Raw genomic sequence first — 21388 nt, forward strand, 5'->3', positions numbered from 1 at the left:
GGGAGACTTCCGGCCGCCGGGCTGCGGGGGATGGCGACCAAGAACTTGGCGCGGTAGGCGGAGGGCTGCGGCCGGGGCGGGGGGACTGGAGAGGGGGGAGCGGGGGCCGAGGTGAGGGTGCCGGGGGCGGCCTCCGTCGTCTGCAGCCCTCGTCTGCCACCGGGACCCGGAGGCGTGTGCAGGCCTCGGGGACGACTGGACAGCGCCGCGTGGGCGGTTCGGGGGTCGCCGGCAGCCCCCACGCCCCGCCAAGTTGTTCACACCACTTCCTGGTGGGCGTCGCGGCCTTGCCCCTGATGCCTGCAAGTTCTGTGCACAGGTCCGATTTTTAGAGGAGGGTCGAGTGTTAGCGAATAGCTTGGGCTCAGGGTGGGAGGATCCTGGGCTCACACACCAAGCGTGTTCTTTGGCGAATTACTGAATTCGTTTTCTCATCATTAAATATAGGTAGCAAAAACGACCACCTTGTACAGTTGAGGATTCGTTAAATGAGGTCACTGTCTTAGTTCAGTGCCTTCAGTGCAGTACGAACCAGTAAATGTTAGCTATTAATCCCAACTCCTCATCACACCTCTTAAACAAAACCCAAACAGGTGTCTCCCCAGGTAAACTCTACCTACTCATCAAAGTAGTTTGTCTCGCCGACACTTAAGACCTCAGTGAACCCATTCCTTCCTGTGCACTCAGCGTACTGCCTTTGGGGATCCTACAGTAGCTCACCATGGGGGTCTAGTTTCTTTGCCCAGATAGTCTAAGTTCCTAGAAGACTAGACATGTCCTACCTCCTCAGAACTGTGCTGTGTGCATTAGGAAGGGCTTGAAAAATGCAAAGGCAAAAACAACAAGCGTTTCAATGCACTTTTACCCCTACAGCCACATGAGTTCCTCAGTATTACTGTAAAATAAGGGGAGCAGAAAGAATTAGTCTAGGTCTGCAAATATGTACTTTGAGGTCCTTGTAGGTCCATGATTACTAAAATCAAGAGAGGGTGGTGGTTAGTGCAAGAACCAAAGTCTGTTGCTCTCAAAGTCCAGTTCAGTTTCCTCCCAATCAATACATTAATAATGAGTTGTACCATTAATCTGTTAGCCTATTCAAACAGGAGTGTGAATGAGTTTGTTAACCAGATGGGGTTACTTTACATTTTTTAGGCAGCTTGGATTAATTAGGAGAAAGTCTATTGCACCAGCAAATGAAAGTCTAGGAAGAAGAAAACTAAGTAAGTAGTGTGCTTAGGTCCTTTATATTTTGTAGCTTGCACTTTTAACTCTGACAAAGCATAAGAACACCCTGATCTTTTGCAGAGCAGTTATTTGACTACTTAATTGTTATTGATTTCGAGTCAACATGTTGGAATGATGGGAAACACCACCAGACCCAGGAAATAAGTAAGTCTGGACTGCCAATGGCCAAAGCTGGCATTAGATGAGTTGCTTTAAAGTTTATAGATATAAACAATTCAACAGTTAAAGAAAGCAAGCTGGTCTATGAATTGGTAGTTTACTATAAAACCTGACTTAACAACAACAAAAGAATAAAAATCTAATGCCTAAATGTGTCATCATATAAAATAAGTTTTTTAGTGAGGATAAGTAGAAGAGGGTATGGGGGGATAAATGGTGATGGAAAGAGATTTGACTTGGGGTAGTGAACACACAATAGAGATGATGTACTATAGAATTGTGCACCTGAAACCTATATAATTCTATTAACCATTGTCACCCCAATAAATTAAAAAATAATAATTGTTTTAGGATTATATACAAAATCTAAATTATATAGAAACAAACAAACAAACAAAAACCTTTGCAAAAAAGAGTAAGTACATTTTAACTTCCATGTAGTATTTATATTTAATGGTGGAAATATATTCAAGAATTTTGAGTAGATATACTCAGCTTTACTATTTTGACATTCTTCAGCCTAACTTTAATTATAACCATTACATCACACTGCTTTGGTCATTTAATATGCTTTTACTGAAAAAATAATTGGTTAAGTGTCAGTGGATGATTCTTTCCTGTAGTTGAATTTCCAGCAGTATTGCTGAACACATCAACTGGAGAGATTGAATCTGAGTTCCATGCCTATGTTCAGCCTCAGGAGCATCCAGTTCTTTCTGAATTTTGCATGAAACTGACAGGCATAAAGCAGGTATGCCCTTCCCTCTTCCCTACCTCTCTTCTCACCCCCACCACACAATAAACAGGCAGGTGCGATGCAAATATTAGAGCTCAGAAATCAGTTCCAGAGATAAAATAAAAGCTATATACCATTTGAAATTAGATTTACTAGGTATTAGAAGAAATAATGTCCCCTCCAGAAGTCATTAGCATCTTTAAAAATTAGGAAGAATAGTATTGTAAAAAGGAATGATCAAATTTATTTTATGGAAATTAAATACATCAAATTTCTAGTGGTCTGGATTTAATTATATTTCAATGTGATTTTAGATTGGTAACCTCATTTTTCTGACCTTACAGAATTCTAATCATTATATTATTTCTTTTCACAAAAATGTGGGACCAACAGTCTGTAGGGACTGTGTTTTGTGAGTAATCCAATAATCTTGTTCAGATAAACACTTCGTCAGTAGAACCTCTTTGTTATATACCCCAAGGTGCCTAATTATGTGCTCAAAAATTATGAAATTCAATGGTTGATTTCAGATTTTGTGACTCTGTTCAGGCTCAAGTTGAGGAAGGAGTCCCTCTGAAGATTTGCTTATCTCAGTTCTGTAAATGGATTCAGAAGATTCAGCAACAGAAGAAAATTATTTTTGCTACTGGGGTTTCAGATCTGTCTACTTCAGAAGTAAAATTGTGTGCATTTGTTACTTGGTCAGGTAAAAACAACAAAAAAAGTTGTATCTATCGGTCATAAATGAGTAGCATCACCACTATGTAATCCTTTATCTCTAGTAAGAATTATACTTGTTAACCTTCTGGGCCAGGAAAAGAAATCCAAGTGCCTAGCGGACGTTAACCAAGAAAAGTAAATTTATTCATTTTTTAAAAAATTACCATTCTGAGATACCTTAAATTTTTAAGCTTTAACTTTAAGAATTTTCCTGATTGTTCCTCTCTTCTTCTGAATCAAGATACGTGTAAAGGTGATTTAGTGCTAGCTCTTACCATGCTACTTCATACCATCTTGAACAAAAAGAGTCCTCATTCAACTCATATTCTTTGCTTTTATTTCACATTTACTAAAATGGGCCACTTAAAGTAGGTCTTGTGTGTGCCTGTGACAGCGTTGCCATCAGGAGTCATGGATAGCAGAGCTGAGTCATTGCTAGCTTAGCACTATTGGTCATATATGTTTGGTTTCCCAGGTACGTGAATATTCTCTTAGAGTGTGGAGAGAAGATAACCTCCATATAGCCCTTGTAATTTGACATCTTACTCTTTTTTCTGAAATGTTCAGTGTGTCTAATTGGGTGTTTAAGAAATCATTTTGAGCCCTGGCTGGTTTGACTCAACTGTCAGAGTGTCGGCCCGAAGACCAAAGGGTCTCAGGTTCAATTCCAGTCAAGGGCACGTACCTTGGTGACGGTTCGGTCCCCAGCCCTGGTCAGGGTTGTGCAGGAGGCAACCAGTCAATGTGTCTCTCTCACGTCGATGTTTCTCTCTCTCTCCCTCCCTCCTACCCACTCTTATCTGAAGATAAAAGGAAAAATATCCTCAGGTAAGGAGGATTTCTTAAAAAAAAAAAAATCATTTTGAAACTTTTTTTACCTAATTTTTTTTTTTAAGAATTTTTTTTATATAGAGTGAAAGGGTGGGAGGGGGAGAGAGCATTTTAGCATCATGTTAGCATTTTATATATAAATGATAGCATAAGTAAAACCTGCTGGCATTATTGACTTTGTTCCATTTTAATATACTTAATGCAGACTGGGACTTGGGAGTTTGCCTGGAGTATGAGTGTAAAAGGAAACAGCTCTTTAAACCTGTGTTCTTAAATTCCTGGATTGATCTCAGAGTAACTTACAAGGTAGGGTCAAAGGCAGGGGCATGTTCACTTTCCTTCTGTTGAAAAATTATTAAACTTTATTCCACACATGGGTATGGATTCCTACAAATAGGAATATTTTCTTTTGAGATATTCACACAAATGTATTTCTTATAGTATGTAAAAACATAACAAAAATAAGCACATTCCAAATCTAGAACTAAAAGTTATGAACAGTGGTTAATACATAGCTTTCCACATAGTAATCACTTTTTAATACATGTCTGAATTTACTGTATTAGATTTTCTATAGGAGAAAACCAAAAGGACTAAGTGGCGCCCTGCAGGAAGTGGGAATAGAATTCTTGGGACGAGAACATTCCGGTTAGTATAAATTGAAAATCGTTTTATTATGTAAGTAACTATGTTTTATAAAGTCTTTCATGTGAATTTCCTTTTTTGTGATGTAATTAATAAGGAATATCCTTCAGCTTAGATAAAGCTCCTACTAATCCATACAAGTTGTTTCTCAGGCTCAAATTACCATTTTCATGAAGTATTATAAGATCAAGCCTGCCATCCAGTTGCAGTCCAATGGTTTAAAAAAGAATGAAAAGAATTAGCCAATCAAATGGAAGTAAACAAATGCCCAAATAACACAGTAGACTAGTGAAAAACTAAGCAAGATGAATAGATTACACACAAAACATGTTTCCTACAGAATGCTAGTCACATTTTTGTGAACTAACAGATTTTCACTTCCTCCTCTGTAAATGTGGGAGATCTTGTCTCTCATTGGTGGGGCTGCCACAGCTTTCCACGAGACCAGCTTATTGTGATTACAATCACGTAAAACTAACAGTTTGTCCCCATTTCTGTTAAGTGATGGGGTTTTTTGTTTTTGTTTTGTTTGTTGTTATTTTTGCTATATGTCTTTATACTGGTACTACTAAATTTAGTGTTTGATCTTTATTTCCTCAGGATTGGATGATTCTCGGAATACTGCCCTTCTTGCTTGGAAAATGATCAGGGATGGTTGCTTAATAAAAATTACAAGGTCCTTGAACAAGGTCAGTGACGTCCTGCCCCTTTATTCTGTCATCTCAAACTTCAGAAGTAATGGTAAGGTCACGATAGTGTAGATGTCATGTGTGCAGTAATTTATGTCAATCATTGATGGCATTTTTCTTTTTTGTTATGTAATGTATACTAAGGAAATTCTGAATGCACAGTTGCTAAAGCTCTTGGATTTGTCTGTGGAATCATAGGTTCCCACGAAGAAGAATCCCAACGTTTTGGCCAGACATTTGAATACCAATCAAGTTGAAGAAACATCGGCCTGCAACAGTAGCATTCAGGGTCCCAGTTTATGTTGTAGGGAACCTAAAAATACAATATATTACCTTGAAAAAGTTCAAACGCAGTCTGTTGGTGTGAATTCTATCAAGGTACTGCAAGATGCGTTACAACTAAAGAGCAATGTAAGAGTGGATCTCTGCAATGTTACAAACTGTTCATCTCTCTCCAATACCCAGTCCTCTACATGTCTGGGGCAGTTGCAGTGTCCCAGCTTCAAGACACCTATGCAGAAGCAAATAAAAAAAGAACATCATGCATTTCATACCAAATCTGAGCCTTCAACAAAGGGTTCAGAACTGGTGCTTGTTTCAACTACCCTTTCATCTGTTAATCATGTTTCTGATATGGAGATCAGTTCTGCTCTTGACTGTTTACCTATGTTGGCTGATTGGGAGGATGCAGCTTTACTACCAACATCTCAGCCTGAGCAAAATACAGATTGTATACCTCCCATCAGTGACTCAGACTTAGCTTCTTCATCTAATGCTGGAGAAAGGTTAGTGGTTCTAAAAGAATCTGATCTGCTAAGTTATGAAAACCTTGGAGGCACAGAAGAAACTCCTCAAAAATCTGAGACCTCTAAGTCGATTGTGTATAGGAGTCCGCATACTACTATTTATAATGTAAAAGAGGCCAAATATTCAAGTTCAGATGTTTCTAACTTTAAATTACCTGAGTGCAAATCAAGCAGTTTGAACACTGTTAAGGCCAGTATGTCTTATCCTTCCGTTTTGGGAAGATGTCTTTTAGGGGGTACTAAAAGGAATTCATCCAGTCCCCCAACCTTCCCCCTAGCAAAAAAGCAGAACTTCACTATTCACAAAGAAAAGCCTATATCATCTGATGGTTCCCCAGTGAGTTCTCAGAAGGCTCTCCCCTCTGTCTTCACTCCTCCAGTTAACCTACGAGAGCCCTGGAAGAGTGGGAAGATGACGCCGCCGTTGTGCAAGTGCGGCCGAAGGTCCAAGAGACGGGTTGTTTCTAGTAACGGACCGAACTGTGGAAAAGCCTTCTATTGTTGCCCTACTGGGAAATATCAAGAAAACAGAAAATGTGGTTATTTCAAATGGGAACAAACACTTCAAAAGGAGAGGGCCAACAGCACAGTCTGGTGTCGTCCCTCTGGGGCACTCGCTTTTAGCTCTGCAGAAACAAGCCATGTTTGTGACCAAAATGACCATGTGTCTGCTAAACATTCACTGAGACTCAGACCTTCAATGAGGAACTGACGAACTTTATATCTGAACTGTGTTTTTACTTCAATATGACTTTTAGTGTGGTAAAGAGGAAATGGGTATAGGGCTACAAGTTACGAGGACAGCATAACTGAGCTCTGTATACTGCCCTGGGGCTATTGCTCACACACACAGAAAACAATAAATGTCACAGGCTTCTAATTTCAGTCACCAGCTGTCTACTTTTTGTCTTCTGTATGGATCCGGGTTGTTCCTTAAATTCCCAAACATTATGAGTATTCTTAAAATATCTTACACTATTTTATTTATATTTCATATATTTACATTTGCCAAATTTATACTTTTTTGAAGAACCACAAATGAAATATTTTGTAAAATGCATGTATTAAATTAAATATAATAAGCAATAATAGTATATGATATCTTTCTTTTACAGTTAGACCTTGAAACAAATTTTAAACTTTTTTAAGTTATTTGAATAAAAATATGACAAATAAAAACCCCTAGTCTATTTTTTCAGGTAGATACTTTTACTTCGAGAACTATGATAATCTGACTTTTTGTTTAGTTTTATTTCAATGCTTGAAGATTGGCTCTGATTTGTTTATTAACATAGCAGAAGAATTATTCAACTAAGATTTAAAAACCAATAGATCAGAGATTTGGTTCAGAAACTCCTCTACATTTAAAAATTTCTCATCAATTGATCTTATTCTTTTTGTATTCACAAGTTATGAGAACACTGACACTAACGCAGAGGAATTTACTATTTTTTTTCAAAATTCAGCCTCTGATGTTATAACCACAAGGTATTTTAAGTTAGTAATTTATAAGCATACTATCCACCTTTTTATCACCCCTTCATGATCTCAGGGTTTCTCTGCACTCTTTGTTTGATGCATGCTGTGGTAATTACTGGAATGGATTTAAATAGTTTCCCATTCTTTCTTCCTCAGTTCATTTCTTTTTATCTTCCCACTGATCGTCTTTGGAAGCTCTTGAACAAATTCTACCTGTCAGTATCAAGGGAAGAAAATCAGCCCAGAAGTTTTCATCTTCAGACAAAGGCAATTATATAGCGGTTCTATCATGAACTCTAGGTAGAGAATAGGACACACATTGGGGTAGGATTTTGGCAACAACCAAAATGGGAGAGGGAGGGTTACTGTTGAGATTTTTCTTGATATTCAATATTTTACTACAAGTCTGGTGAACCAGATGACCCAACAAATTCAATTTTAGAGTTTCATCTCAGAGGTTCTGATTCTTGTCCATGTCATTGGTTCAATTTAGAACATTTGGTGTGGCATGTTTGAGGAGCATGTTCATTAACAGAAAAAAACAGCTCAAACTTTCCAGAACACTGAGTAAATATTCATCATAATTAGAATACCTACCTTTCTAGGATATTTGTAAGGTGCTGTAGTTTTTTTTACATGCTCCTGAATCTCCTTTTTTAGTCGTTCTTGGCCATGTGACTTGTAATCGGGGTTCAGAACAATAAAAGCCTTTACTACCTAAAATAAACATTTGAAACACCAGTAAGATGAATTGTATATTTTTATGCTTTAGTGTGTCTTGTTTACTTTCTCTGACTGGGAATCAAAGTGCCTGGTGGAAGGCCAGTGTTTTAAACACGGTTGATCCTAGCTCTGTGTGTTGAAGCCAGCCCGTTGGCTCCTGTAGCTCCTGCTCTGGATCTAATCTAAGAGAGCTTCTGGGACCCCTGTTGTTTATGGTCTACACTTGAACCTTCTCATCTAACTACATCTTCAACTCCACTTTCTTACCTGTCTCTGGCCTCTTGTCTTTTTGCCTCATCTTTTTTCTCCTTCAAAAAAGTTTCCTGTGGGAAATGTGGCAATACACCAAGTACAGCCACTTATGTAGCAGCCCAGCCTGCTCCAGCCAGCTTCTCGGTTCCCAGCTCACGAACAGTATTCACACTGGGCGTGCCATAGGCCTGCTGAAGGACCACTTCATGGAGGCCACACCCTCTCTTCCAGACTCCTGTGCAGGCTGCGGAGATCCCCACGGCCACTGTGCTGCTGCTCCCACCCCCTTTCCTGGCCCCGAAGAACAGAGGTAGATGAGGTGGTGACCTTGCTCTCTAGCTGGCAGAAGCCAGGGCAGCTTTCATCACTCTGCTCAGACATATTCAGAGCTCACCCCTCCGTGAATTGTTGTGTAGAGTCCTGCCCAGTGTTGGGACCTGTGATGGAGAAGGCAAGTCACCCCTCACGTGTAGCCCCTTCAAGAGTGCTGAGATCCTAAATGCTCGCTCCTGGCACTGCCGGCACTGCCTTCCCTAGAGGCAGCTCTGGTGAGTCAAACAGCAAGGCACCGCCAAACCCAGGTCCCAGCGGGGGCGCCAGGGTGCTGCGTCCCGTGGGTGCAGCCCCAGGAATCTCCTGCAGCTTGGATGCTGGATAATTTAGATTCATATGGTCGGCTTGAAGATAAGCTGCCAGCATTCCCTATCCACCGTAATCTGGGAGTAAATATTAATTGAAAATGAGTTTTTGAACAATAAACCATTCCAGGCAACCTGTGAGAAATGAAGACTTGCAGTTATACAGTTTTCACACATTGATGGTTGATTATCAGTGAGCAGTTTCACAACGTTTTATGAGCAATTTTTCATTTTTGTCTTTACCATACATTTGGTTTTAATTTACATGTGCCATGGGCAGTGGTGCAACTGTGTGTGTGTGTGTGTGTGTCTGTATATGCATATATATAATTTCACCTTATCCATATTTTGACATTTCTTAAACATTTTTATTTATGCCTGCTCTGCTGCTTTATCAACATTTTTATGAATTAGAAAAAATTATTTTTTAAAAATTTGCTAGCCCTGGCCAGTGTGACTGTTGGGACCATTGTCTTATGCACCAAAAGGTCACTGGTTCATTTCCTAGTCAGGGCATATGCCAGGTTGTGAACTTGATCCCCAGTAGGGGGCATGCAGGAGGCAGCCAGTGGATATTCTACTCTCCATCAAGGTTTCTCTGTCTCCCCCACCGCGCACCCCTTCCTCACTCTCTAAAATCAATAAAAATATATAATTAAAAATTATTTATCCTTGCTATAAGTGAATTGTTCATTCAGAGGCAAATTATTTTTATAACTAATGTTTGTAATTACTGCTTTGCATACTGGTAACTTCTACACCTTACATAAAGTCTGTCTTTATAAAAGTCTTTATAGCTGTGGCCGGTTTAGAGCATTGGCCCGTGGACCAGAGAGTCCCGGGTTCAGTTCCTGCTAAGGGCATATACCTCAGTTGTGGTCTGTCCCCAGCCCCAGTTGGGGTCGTGTGGGTGGCAGCCGGTCGATGTGTCTCTCTCACATGGATGTTTCTCTCTCTCTCTTCCTCCCTTTCTCATTCCCGCTTTGTCTGAAGATAAATGCAAAAGTGTCCTCAGGTGAGGATAAAAAAAAAGTCTTTATAAACCATTACAGGAAATGATAAATTAACAAGGAGCAACCAAACCTGGTTAAGAGCATAAACCCTGAAGTGTGACAACCTGGGTTCACATCACACTTGGTTGTATAATCCTGGGCAAGTTAGGACACCTCTCTGCCTCAGTACCCTTCTCTATAAAAGATGTTGGAAAGATTAAGTGAATGTAGGTATAGGGCTTATGTGATACCTGGAACATAGTAAGTCTTCAAGAACATCAGGTGGTATTAGTTGTGGTAGTAGGAGGAGCACAAGATGCTTTTTTAAACTTAAAAACCATAAGTGGACTTCAAAGTTTTTCTAAAATACCATGCAAAGTTTTGCACGTTTATGAGAGTCTGGTTATACTATTCAAAATGGTAGCCATTAGCTACATGTAGCTAATTAAAATGAAATAAAATTTTCGCAGTCACACCAGGGATGGTATTGTGTTGGATGGTGCAGATACAGAACATTTTCATCATTACAGAAGTCCAGTAGCCTTCAAATTCCAAAGAGCTGTGTGATCCAAAAAATTTAGGAACCCAGCAACCTAGACATATTTTTCAGCTCTTTATTTCACATTCCAATGTTAAAATAGTATTTAAAACTTAAATGTTCTTTTCAGAAGTAGCAATGGTAATAGAGTCATCCATCCCTTTGTCCCTGTTGGAAGTTGTCTCTTAAAAAAGCCAGTAGAGCCCTGGCAGGTTTGGCTCAGCGGTGAGAGTGTTGGCCTGCGGTCCAGAGAGACCCGGGTTCGGTTCCTGCTAACAGCATGTACCTCGGTTGCAGTTTGTCCCCGGCCCTGTTTGGGTTGTGTGGGTGGCAGCCACTCGATGTGTCCCTTTCATGTTGATGTTTCTCTCTCTCTCTGTCCCTCCCACTCTATCTGAACAAAAAATGGAAAATGTCCTCGGGTGAGGATAAAAAGAAATTAAAAAGCCAGTAGAAAGCAAACATTTTTTAAAATTGTGAAAATGTACCTAAATAGGTAAATTAAGTCATTGGATGAAAATAAATTTTTAAAAGCCAAGGAACCACCCCTGGCCAGTGTTGCTCAGTGGTTAGAGTGTTGACCCAAGCACTGAAGGGTCAAGGGTTCAATTCCTAGTCAAGGGCACATCCCTGGCCCTGGTCAGGTCATGTGCGGGAGGCAACCAATCGATGTGTCTCTCTCACATTCACGTTTCTTTCTCTCTCCCTCCCTCCCCTCTCTTCCACTCTCTCTAAAAATCAATGGAAAAAAATCCTTGGGTGAGGATTAATAAGTAAATAAAAGCAAAGTAACCACATGAAATGACTAAAAGTGGAAACCAACAGAGTGCACAAAGCTATAGATACAGGAATTAAATTAGGGAAATATTCATTTTACTTTTATTTTTTAAATGTTTTTATTGATTTTTTTTAGGGGGAGAGAGAGAGAAACATCTATGTGAGAGAGAAACATCGATTGACTGCCTCCTGCACGCCCCCTACTCGGGATTAAGCCCACAACCTGGGCATGTGCCCTGACTGGGAATAGAACCGGGACTTCTCAGTCCATAGGACAACACTCAATCCACTGAGCCACATGGGCCAGGAGTGAAATATTCTTTTTTTTTAAATTCTCACCTGAGGACATTTTTGCTTTTTTTTTTAATGTTCAGATAGAGTAAGAGGGAGAGAGGGAGGAAGAGAAAGAGAAACATCAATGTGAGAGAGACACATCGACTGGCTGCCACCCACATGACCCCAACGGGGCCCGGGGACAAACTGCAACCGAGGTACGTGCCCTTAGTGGGAACCGAACCCAGGATTCTGGTCCATGGGCCGACGCTCCAACTGCTGAGCCAAACCTGCCAGGGCCGAAATAGTCATTTTAAATCCATCTGCTTTTGGACTTTTTACCTGAGAAAAAATAATCATAAAACTGTCAAAGTAGTTATAATTAGCAAATAGCATTAGGAGTTTTTAAAGCTAAAACATTTCAAAATAGACAACAGTGTGAATATACACACAATACATTGCAAGAGTGGTAGGTAGATAAAAACGATCAATATTTTAGATAGTGTTCCAATGTCTTCATTTTATCTGTGTTTCATCCAGGCTTCTGGAACTTGCTCCGCAAGCCTCGGTCTGGCAAGACGGGGCCTGGAGGACCGAGCCAGCTCGGAGGGCGCCGCTGCCAGGAGAAGTGCTGCCCGCGGTGGAACGCAGCACATGGACAGCTCTTCGGGACATCTGCCAGGAAGTGCCACCGCTCACTCGGGAAACTGAACTGCTCACTCCTTCCCTCTCGCGTGGCTAATGCAGACTCTACCCCAAGACCCCTGTGGGGGCCAGAACCCACTTGGTTGCCTTGTACTCGGAGTCACCAAGCGAGCCTGGTCCTAAAGGCTCAGCTATCAAGTTAGCATCTGTTGGGGTGGATAAAATTAATGATGACAGATCCTAGGGGAGAAGTTCAGGAGGAGCTGAGACTCACGAAACCCTCTGGTAGCATTCAGTGCAAAGGGACAGACTTGAGTAATTACTGAATCTGTTCCCTGACCTCAGCCATCTGGAGTACTGGGAGTCGGCTTGGCACATGGGGCCAGAAGGGTGGCATGGAACCTGCAAGTCCACACTGCCAGGTGATCAGCCCCAACAGAGTGAGCTTTCAAGACCTTTGTCTTAGTTACGGCTTATTTCCTGAATCCTCTGCTTGCTTACCTACCCCGCCTGCTTCTGGTGGTCTCAGTTCCTGTCTCTGACCTTTTCCCCACCCCTGCTTTCTGCTGTCCGCCTCCTCTCCGCTACTCCAGGGAAGAGGTCGGTTTCTAGACCTCTGCGTAACAACAGGTCCTATCCAGCTGACCTCGGACACCCTACCTGGTGTAAGCCTCGGTTATTGGCATTCACACCATCTTTGCCCCAGCCCTCCATGGAAAAGATTCAAATTCCTTATAGTATATATTTTACAGTCTTTTCTTTTTTCTTTTTCTTTTTTGTTCAGATAGAGTGGGAGGAAGATAGAAAGAGAGAAACATTGACATGAAAGGGACACATCAAGTGGCTGCTCCCCCATGACTCGACCAGGGCCGGGGATGAACTGCACCCGAGGTACGTGCCCTTGACTGGAATCGAACCCGGGACTCATCGGTTCACAGGCCAATGCTCTAACTACTGAGCCAAACTGACCAGGACTATATTTTGCAGTCTTATTCTGTACCAGTTCTTTCTGATCAGCATATTTTAAAAGTATGTTAGACTGCTAACACATTACAAAGTGGAGGTGAATTTGTTCTTTTACCTCTCCTCTGATGGGGTCTGGGCTGCTGACAACAGCCGACTCGGCCACTGCGGGATGCTCAGACAGGGCACTCTCTACCTCAAATGGTCCAATTCGGTAACTGGGAAGTAAAACATATGACAGAAATTTATAAAGGTGAGTGGGAGGTTCACTCCAGAGCACGGATGGTCAGCTAACATAGATATATGCACAGATGAAAAATTACCCAGAGGATAATATGATGTCATCTGATCTTGCAACAAACCAGAAATATCCATCTTCATCTATGTAGCCTCTGTCCCCAGTGAGGTAGAAGTTGCCTCGTAGAGTTGAAGCTGTTTTTGTAGGATTATCCTGTGAAACAAATAGCATGTTGTTGTTATTACTGTGAATGTGACTTTTCTGTTCCACTGGACTTTTAATGTTCAGGAGAAAGAAGTCTGGTACCTTTGAGAGGCTTCCAATGAACAGGAGCCAGCATGTGAAATAAGGATGAAATCCCAGCACAGAGCCAGCCCAGTGTAAGAAGTGAACTACAGCTACAAGGACTAGGCATGCTTCTATCCTGAGACCTTCCTTAGATCACAAATAAATACTGCAGGAGCTCAAGCTCAGAGGAGTAGGCTAAGTCTTTTCTAATAGGCTAATATCAAATACTGGTAGGAAAAGAGAGAGCTGAACACAGAGTTAAAAGAAAGCACCAACACCTAACAATTCAAAGGGCAGGTTTTTTGTTTTTGTATTTTGTCTGGTTTTATACGAAAACAATTGGTTCTGTAACTGGCAGGAAGAAAAACGATGTGTTACTATATTATGTAAAATTCACCAACAAGTAGAACCTGGACCTTCAGTTATATTGATGTAAACTTTGCTTTTATGTATGTACTATGATTAGAGCTGAAAATGCATTTGTAGGGAGCTTGGAAGGCCTTTAGTGGAAGAAATGTACTCAATGTCACCGCCCCATTCTCCATCCCTCTCGCCCCTCCCTGACTGGGCTTCAGAGAATGATTGGTGCTGTTCACAACCAGTGTGTGGTAAGGGGCCATCTTCTGTCTGGGGCTGCCTTCCTCCGGCCTTCACGGCCTGGGGCAGGGTCCTAGCCCAGGGGGTCTGTGTGCCTTTCTCCAGCAAGCAACGGGGTGCTCTCAGTTCTCTGAGGGATTACTGCTCAGGACAGTGGGGCCCTCAAGAAAAGGCAACTACCTATCCTGCTAGGCATGTTTTGTGGCAAGTAGGGATAATTACCAAGGACTTTTAAGAAACAAAAAGAAAATCAGTCTCTTACTACATAATGAGTGAAAAGGCCAACTGGCTGGTTAGGCAGAACTTGAAGGCCAATGTCTCCTTCTTGTCCAGGAGGTAGAACATTGCCATTTGCATCCAAAATCTAGGATAAAACAGAACAATTTATTGAGGGGAATTTGTACTTAATGCCACCTCTTAATCTTTGCTTTCCTTGTCTTGTTTTGATTTTTTGCCATTTAAGAATACAAACTTCAAACAAATATTAAGAATACTTTAAATTCCTTAGAGAAATATATTTAAAATCTTATTGCAAAACATATCATAAAAGGCAGATTAACAACATGTGAAAAAAGAATAAAAGTTTTCTTTAATTCTACCATCCAATAATAATCACATTTTGGAAATATTTTTGGAGATGATACAGGCATAGGGAAAATAGGACCATTTATAATACACTGTTTTTACAACCTGCTTTTATCATTTAGCAGTATATCTTGACTGTCTTTCCTCTGAAATAGACACTCATTACTGGTTTTCAAATTTGTGGAACAAACGAAACCTGACGTTAGTAGCCCAAAGTGAGGGGACAGTTGGCCTGGTGGAGGGGAGCCCTAGAAGCCTTGCTCCCTGACCTTTCTCCAGGCCTCACGGTGCCCCGAGAGGAGCGAGCACTTACTCCGAGGGAGAAACCCTAAGCTGTACAAACATCAGGTCTTATTTTCTTCAGTCCTGACAACCGTCCCGTTTGGTTAGAACTATTGCCGTGCTCATTTTACCCATGAGGAAGCTGAGGTGCGAGTTTCATTATCAGTGCATGATGGAGCTGGAATCCAAACTTCTGCATTTGGACTCCAGATTCTGTGCTTTTCATCATTATACTCCTGCCTGGAGTCTCTCCAGGGACTTCAGTCCAGTTTCACCTTGACCGGGGACTGAACTCGAAACCTGCATATGTGCCCTGGCTGGGAATTGGACCTGCAGTTGTTTGGTGCACAGGATAAACCAACTGAGCCGCCTGACCAGGGCCAGTCCAGATTTTAAAAATCCAGATTAGCATTTGCTAGGTTGATTGCTTTTCTTATGTACCAGATTTCACTCTAAATAACTCTTAACTATTCCTCAGTATGAGAACCTGACTCTGTTGTTGTGTTCGTCCACCAGGAACCTTTGAGCCGGAGATGTGGGAAAGATAAGGGCATTACACTTATCTGGCGCTTTCCAGAAAGAAGACGGCTCGTCCTCAAGGAGAATCGTGAAAGGCAAAGGAATTCTAAATGTAAAACCTTACTGTTAAGTTCTTGAAATAAAACAAAAATGAATTCTCACCCAGTCATCTAAAGAAATACTTGGATCTGGGTATCAAGGAGTTATTGATAGAAAGACAATTTACGAGTTGCAACAACTTGTCACCGATTACTCTGTAATGGCTGTGAAAAAGACAGTTGGAGGGAATCCCATTCCTCATTGTTCAAGCGGCCCTAAAATGTTAAGCAGGGAAATCACGAGCTTTGGGCTTTGAAGTGGCGTGGACTTGATATCCAGCTGGTTGGAGCATATCCGCAGATGCCAGGGTGTCACTGCCCACCCACGGGCGCTCCCCTAGCGAACGGCAGTCCGGCCTGAACCTCTAGGCAATCCCATCTTTAGACAAGGTTCTCACAGCGAAGTAAAAGTGAAGGAAAGGACCCAGCGTCGGGTTTGCATGAACAGTGTTATCAGCCATCAGTATCATCTGAACTTTATCAAAATTACCTGCTCGTAAGAACGACCTGGTCCATTAAATCAGACTGTCTAGGGAAGGGGCCAGAAAATTAGTGTTTTTAACAAGTGCCCATGTGATTCTTATGATCAAATAAGCTTGGGATGCATTGATCTAATCTACAATTGTCTTCTCTACAAATGAATCTGTTTTGCATTTTTGTTGCTCTTGTTTTATATGTCAGTGTAAGTTCGTGTGGCTACCCCTAGCTTTGGCTGGCTTGATTTAAGAACAGTTCTGACCCTGTACAAGAGTGCTGACGGAATAACAGGGTGCCACTTAGGGATGAGGGTGGAAACGGCAGTGGTTACCGAGCCGGAAGTGGCCAGGCCGGCCTGTGGCGGGGAGGGGAGAAGAAGGCCGCAGCCACTGTACACGTGGGCCTCTGTTGGCCCACTTGACCCTCCCGGGAGTCCTGACCTCCCTCACCAGAGGGGGCAGTGTGGTGTTGTGGCCAAAAGGACAGACTTTGGAACTCGATCCCTTGGGACTGAACCTCAGCACGAGCAGCTGCTAACTGTGTGGCCTTGGATACATTCCTTAATCTCTAGGCCTCATCTGTAAAACGGTTCTAGTATTACTCTGCCTCTCATAGGCTCCTTCTAGAAATTAAATGGGTTAATATTTATAAAATGCTTAGAACCACTCTGCACAAGTAACTGCTCCTTAGAAAATGGAGCGCTCGCCTCGGCAGCTCATGTACTAAAATCGGAACGAGAGAAACAGACAGCACTCTTCCTCTCTCCATCGCGGTGGGTGCGGTGCTTCTCCTTCGCTGTGTCTTCTCACAAGACTCAGAATCAAAAGGTTCCTGGCCAAGAAACAAAAGTAGACTCGGCCCATTCCCCAGTGGATTCAGATGGAAACTGGTAATAAATCAGATACAATTCCAAGAGGAGACACTGGAAAAGAACCAAACTGGGTCTGAGGAATCGCATATGAGAGATGCTCACACGTGTTCTGTATCCAGGTGGCCTGCATCTTACCACATCACTGAAAAGGTCACCACTGTCTGGACAGGTGGGCATTTTCATTGGCAAGTTATTGGAAGCATGATTTTTCTCCACTGATTTATTTTTCTGTAATAGTAGGTTGGTCCAGTAATAAATGTGAGAACTTTAAAAAATAATTGAGACCAATAAACTAACATTTCTAATCCATCTCTGTCTTTCCCTGGAGGTTAGGATACCATACAAGTAACATGAATTACCACCCAAATTAGGAGTGCAGGGAAGGTGGACTGTCGTCCTGGAAGTGAATGTGCACACCTTGACCTCAAACGCAGGGGAAGGCTTTCCCATGGAGCCCGGCTTAATTTTCATGCCCTTAAAATTTCCACAGATCAGCACCTAGTTGAGGAGAGAATAAAATAACATTACAAGTAACATAAAACTTATTTATTCATCCACCATATTTATTGAGAACTTAATATGAACCAGGTTCCAAATAAAACAAATTTTCTGCTCTCATGAAGTGTAGAGATAAACACTAAACAAATTATATAATAAAGTTATAACACTTAATAAATGTATACTTGCTAAAGTATCCATATTTATAAAAACATTTGTACTCATACGAGCATGATACTTAACGCTGTTCCTATTAAATACATTTGTCAGTTTTAATTGTGGTGTTTCCACTGTTGACCAGGTACTACATTCTTAGGGTTTATAAACTGAAGCACTGTAGAGAGACACACTTTGAAAATGCTCTCTCAGCTTTCCCCTTACCCACTCTCTCTTTCCTACATAATCACCACTTTTGTTATTACTTTTTCATTTTATCTAGAATTCCTTATCCTTATTTCTAGAAGCTCTTCAGATAACCCTTTTGGTAGTATGCTTGTCAAGGCCTTTTCCAGCAAACCCAATATTTTAAGTGATAAGAAATTCAGCATTTTCTAGTTTTGAGGCAGCCCTGACTACATAAGGGGAAATCTTTCTGTAGCTCTAGTATTTTTTTTTTTTTTCATTTAAATATATTTTAGCCTTGGCCAGTTTGACTCAGTGGTTAGAGCATCAGCCCGCGGACCAAAGAGTCTTGGGTTTGATTCTGGTCAAGTATACGTACCTCGGTTGCGATTCAGGCCCCAGCCCTGGCTGGGGTCATGTAGGAGGCAGCCAGTTGATGTGTCTCTCTCACGTCGATGCTTTTCTCTTTCTCTCTCCCCCGCCCCTTTCCACTCTATCTGAAGATAAATGGGGAAAAAATATTTTAATGCCTTTACCTTGACCAGTATATAGCAGTTTTTCTCAATGAGTGGCGATTTCCATTCCACAGCTCCAGGGTGTAATGTCAGGCTATTTAAACAACAACTGTGTCTGTCACAGCTATTTTCCAACTACCCTCCCTCAAGCTTTGAAAACACTGTTCTGATCATTCCATTCACTCCCTGGCCCTCAGACAGTCGTAGGGACATAACAGCACTTGGTTTCTAGTCATCATACTACATCGGACCCAGCCCCGTCTATTCAGTGGGGTCCACGCACCGTTTCAGTCTGTCCGTACCCTTCATAGATATCCAGCCCTGTCTTGTCTCTCCACTGCTTGGACACTTCAGGGCCGATGGGTTCCCCGGCCGTCACACAGTGCTTTAAACTTCTGAACTTACAGCTTCTCAGAAGACATCACAGATTACATTTAGGAGGAAAAGTGGAAAGTAGTAGAAATTAAGATTATTTCTAACAAAATGACAACATTGTGTGTCTTAGTTCTTACCTCCCCTCTCCAATACAAAATAAACCATTCTAACACCATAGAGTGACTCTCGAAACACCAGGTTTCTTTTGCTTTTCTCCCTTTCATTTGGTGGTGGTGGGGGGAGCACGATTTAATGCAAAAAAAATCCTTAAAGAAGGTACCATATATGTTCATCATAGTTAACTAATATGTTAAATCAGGATTAGAAATTTACTGCTTGTCTGTTTACATTGACTATGAAATATTTATACCATGGACTAGTATACAGCTGTTACAAAGAGCAAGGAAGTTCCTGGACAGTGCTGTCCAACAGAACTTTCTGTAATATCCTCTGGCCCTGAGGTGGCCGCTGAGCACTGGAACTGTGACTAGTGCAACCGAGGAGCTGAATTTTATTTTCAAGTATAATTGACATATATTGTTAGTTTCAGGTGTACCACATAATGATTTGACATTTGTACATATTGTGAAATGATCACAATAAGTCTAGTTAACATCTGTCATCCTGCATAGTTACAAAATTATTTTTGCTTGTGATGAGAACTTTTAAGATTTACTGTCTTAGCAACTTCAAACATGCACTACGGTTTAATTAACTATAATCTGGAACTGAATTTTTAATTTAACTGAAATTAAATGTTAAATACTTACCTGTGGCTAGTTGTCGCCGCTTGGACAGCACAGTTCCAGGATGTATTGTTGGGGAAAAGGTGCAAGACTGTGCATACTACGTTTCCACTTATATTTATGAAAGCGAGGAGGACATGTGCCCACTGGCTGTCTACACAGGTTTCAGGGAGGAGGAGGGCAGGACTGAGGACAGGGTTTGGGGGAGCCTTCCTCCGATACATATTCTTACGTAGTTAATGTATAGTCAATGTATATTCTTATATACCTATTGAGTTTTATGTCATGTGAACTTTTCCTAGTCAAACTTAAATAACATCAATTACAAATATTTACCAATTCACCCTTTCAAATGGAATCAGTAACAGTGAAAGACACCCTTGTGTTTCCTGTTTTCTGGGATAGGGTTCCAAATCGGGGCGACTCCCTTACTTTCTCAGGTCGGGGAACAGTCATCATCCACTGGGCTCTCGGGACACACACACAGATGCCCTGCTCTAGATGCAGCAATGATCACGACAGAGCGTAAGCAAGAGGAGACGAGGAGAAGAGATTGCCGAATCCCACACCTACGAGTCTGGAACTCTGTGTCTAGGCAGAAGGGCCTTTTATTTTAGCTTGTCCTCTTCTCTCCCCTCCCCCCAATACGAGCCTATTCACCAGCCTGCCTTACCTGGTCATGTCACTCCTGACGAGCATGCGGTACACAGTGGGCACTGAGCAGAAGACTGTGATGGGAAACGTGGAGAGAATCTGCAATGTACAAGAAGTAAAGTCTTGGTCTTCCTACAACTTAAATGAGCGTCTGTGGGAGGCACAGCACAGCGTAACCCTTGTTTACTCCAACCTTTCCTTAGTGCACCTTTTCTGGTTTTTATTCTCCAGATGTGAAGTGTCCTAAAGCATCTGGATTCTGCTTTCTGCTTCTAAGGGTGTTTCTGGGCAGGCCTGTCAGTGGCAAAGTTCAGTGTTTCTAAATGGTGACCTCTTGGGGTCTGCCTTACTTGCAAGATGGAAGTCGGCTCAAACTCCGGCAAACAATGTGCAAAGACGCATGCACCCTGGATCCAAGGCGAAAACACGCTGCTCCATGCAGACTTGGCCCAGCCCGTGTCAGAGGTATTCCACATCACATCCGAAGGCTGCAAATCCAGCCAGAACCTGGGAGAACAAAGAACAGCCCTGGTCCATCGGAGAAAATCCGAAAGAGCAATAAATGAATCACCACCCCTGCAGGTATTGGCCCTCCAGCTGCTGCTGGATGAAGGTACCTTCCGTTTACAGACAATCCTAAACCGAAAGAGCTGTGGGTGTGTGCCGTCATTTTAGGGGCTCCGGTCGTCCCGCTGGTGAAGTAAATGGTCATCGTCTCATCGTGTTTTGTCTCCACACAGGTGTGGCTGTCGCTGGCATGTCTAGGAAGGAAGAACCAGTGATTCTGCACAGTAAACAGCAGCACAGATGGTCAGCACAGAAAGGGATTCAAGCAACCATCCACTCAGACCTTGTTCTCGCATTGATCCAGCCCTGGTGATTCAGGTTGAATTGAAAGGTAAATACCATCTTCCTCTCCATCCTTTTAGGTGCTTTCTAGAATCAAATTAACTGCCACTGGGAGCCCATTTATAACAGCCGATGTCATAGCCTTTTTATTGTGTGATAAAACACAGCATTTTAAAAACTCGAGAGTTTTACCCTACCAGTAGCAGAATGAGGATTCTGTGGTGGTGAGCGATGGATTTGTGAATAACTGCCTCTTCACCATGGATGCTTTGAAATGTGATTTTAAAAAAATGAGCGTGTTGCCCTCACCGGTTTGGCTCAGCAGTTAGAGTGTTGGCCTGCG

At 41.9% G+C, this 21388-nt stretch overlaps 2 protein-coding genes across 10 annotated transcripts in view; one reads left to right on the plus strand and one right to left on the minus strand.

Annotated features, from left to right (window-relative positions):
* Positions 1-21388, plus strand: part of ERI2 (ERI1 exoribonuclease family member 2) — a 21937-nt gene continuing 549 nt past the window's right edge. The window contains exons 1-11 of one of the 9 annotated variants that reach the window (XM_036278735.1): positions 1-53; positions 1153-1220; positions 1306-1389; positions 2028-2155; positions 2690-2846; positions 3897-3997; positions 4258-4339; positions 4937-5025; positions 15618-15732; positions 17186-17235; positions 20428-20481. In XM_036278735.1, coding sequence (XP_036134628.1) covers positions 31-53; positions 1153-1220; positions 1306-1389; positions 2028-2155; positions 2690-2846; positions 3897-3997; positions 4258-4339; positions 4937-5025; positions 15618-15732; positions 17186-17235; positions 20428-20433 — 903 coding nt within the window. In that variant the 5' untranslated portion in view covers positions 1-30 and the 3' untranslated portion in view covers positions 20434-20481. Of the gene's footprint in view, positions 54-1152; positions 1221-1305; positions 1390-2027; positions 2156-2689; positions 2847-3666; positions 3689-3896; positions 3998-4257; positions 4340-4936; positions 5026-5223; positions 6763-12043; positions 12589-12932; positions 12983-15617; positions 15733-17185; positions 17236-20427; positions 20482-20936; positions 21095-21388 lie in introns of those variants that run through there. The other 8 variants (XR_004961614.1, XR_004961615.1, XM_036278733.1 and 5 more) reach the window with 8 other exon arrangements.
* ACSM3 (acyl-CoA synthetase medium chain family member 3) overlaps positions 7364-21388 on the minus strand; it is a 27838-nt gene continuing 13813 nt past the window's right edge. The window contains exons 4-13 of the mRNA XM_036278737.1: positions 20814-20957; positions 20547-20703; positions 20216-20295; positions 18705-18828; positions 17484-17564; positions 14497-14598; positions 13435-13562; positions 13230-13329; positions 7908-8027; positions 7364-7523 (exon numbers count right to left, since the gene is read on the minus strand). Of these exons, the coding sequence (XP_036134630.1) occupies positions 7437-7523; positions 7908-8027; positions 13230-13329; positions 13435-13562; positions 14497-14598; positions 17484-17564; positions 18705-18828; positions 20216-20295; positions 20547-20703; positions 20814-20957 (1123 nt within the window). The 3' untranslated portion in view covers positions 7364-7436. The remainder of the gene's footprint in view (positions 7524-7907; positions 8028-13229; positions 13330-13434; positions 13563-14496; positions 14599-17483; positions 17565-18704; positions 18829-20215; positions 20296-20546; positions 20704-20813; positions 20958-21388) is intronic.

The sequence above is a fragment of the Molossus molossus genome, unplaced genomic scaffold, assembly GCF_014108415.1.
Source record: "Molossus molossus isolate mMolMol1 unplaced genomic scaffold, mMolMol1.p scaffold_m16_p_3, whole genome shotgun sequence".
Classification (NCBI taxonomy): Eukaryota; Metazoa; Chordata; class Mammalia; order Chiroptera; family Molossidae; genus Molossus; species Molossus molossus.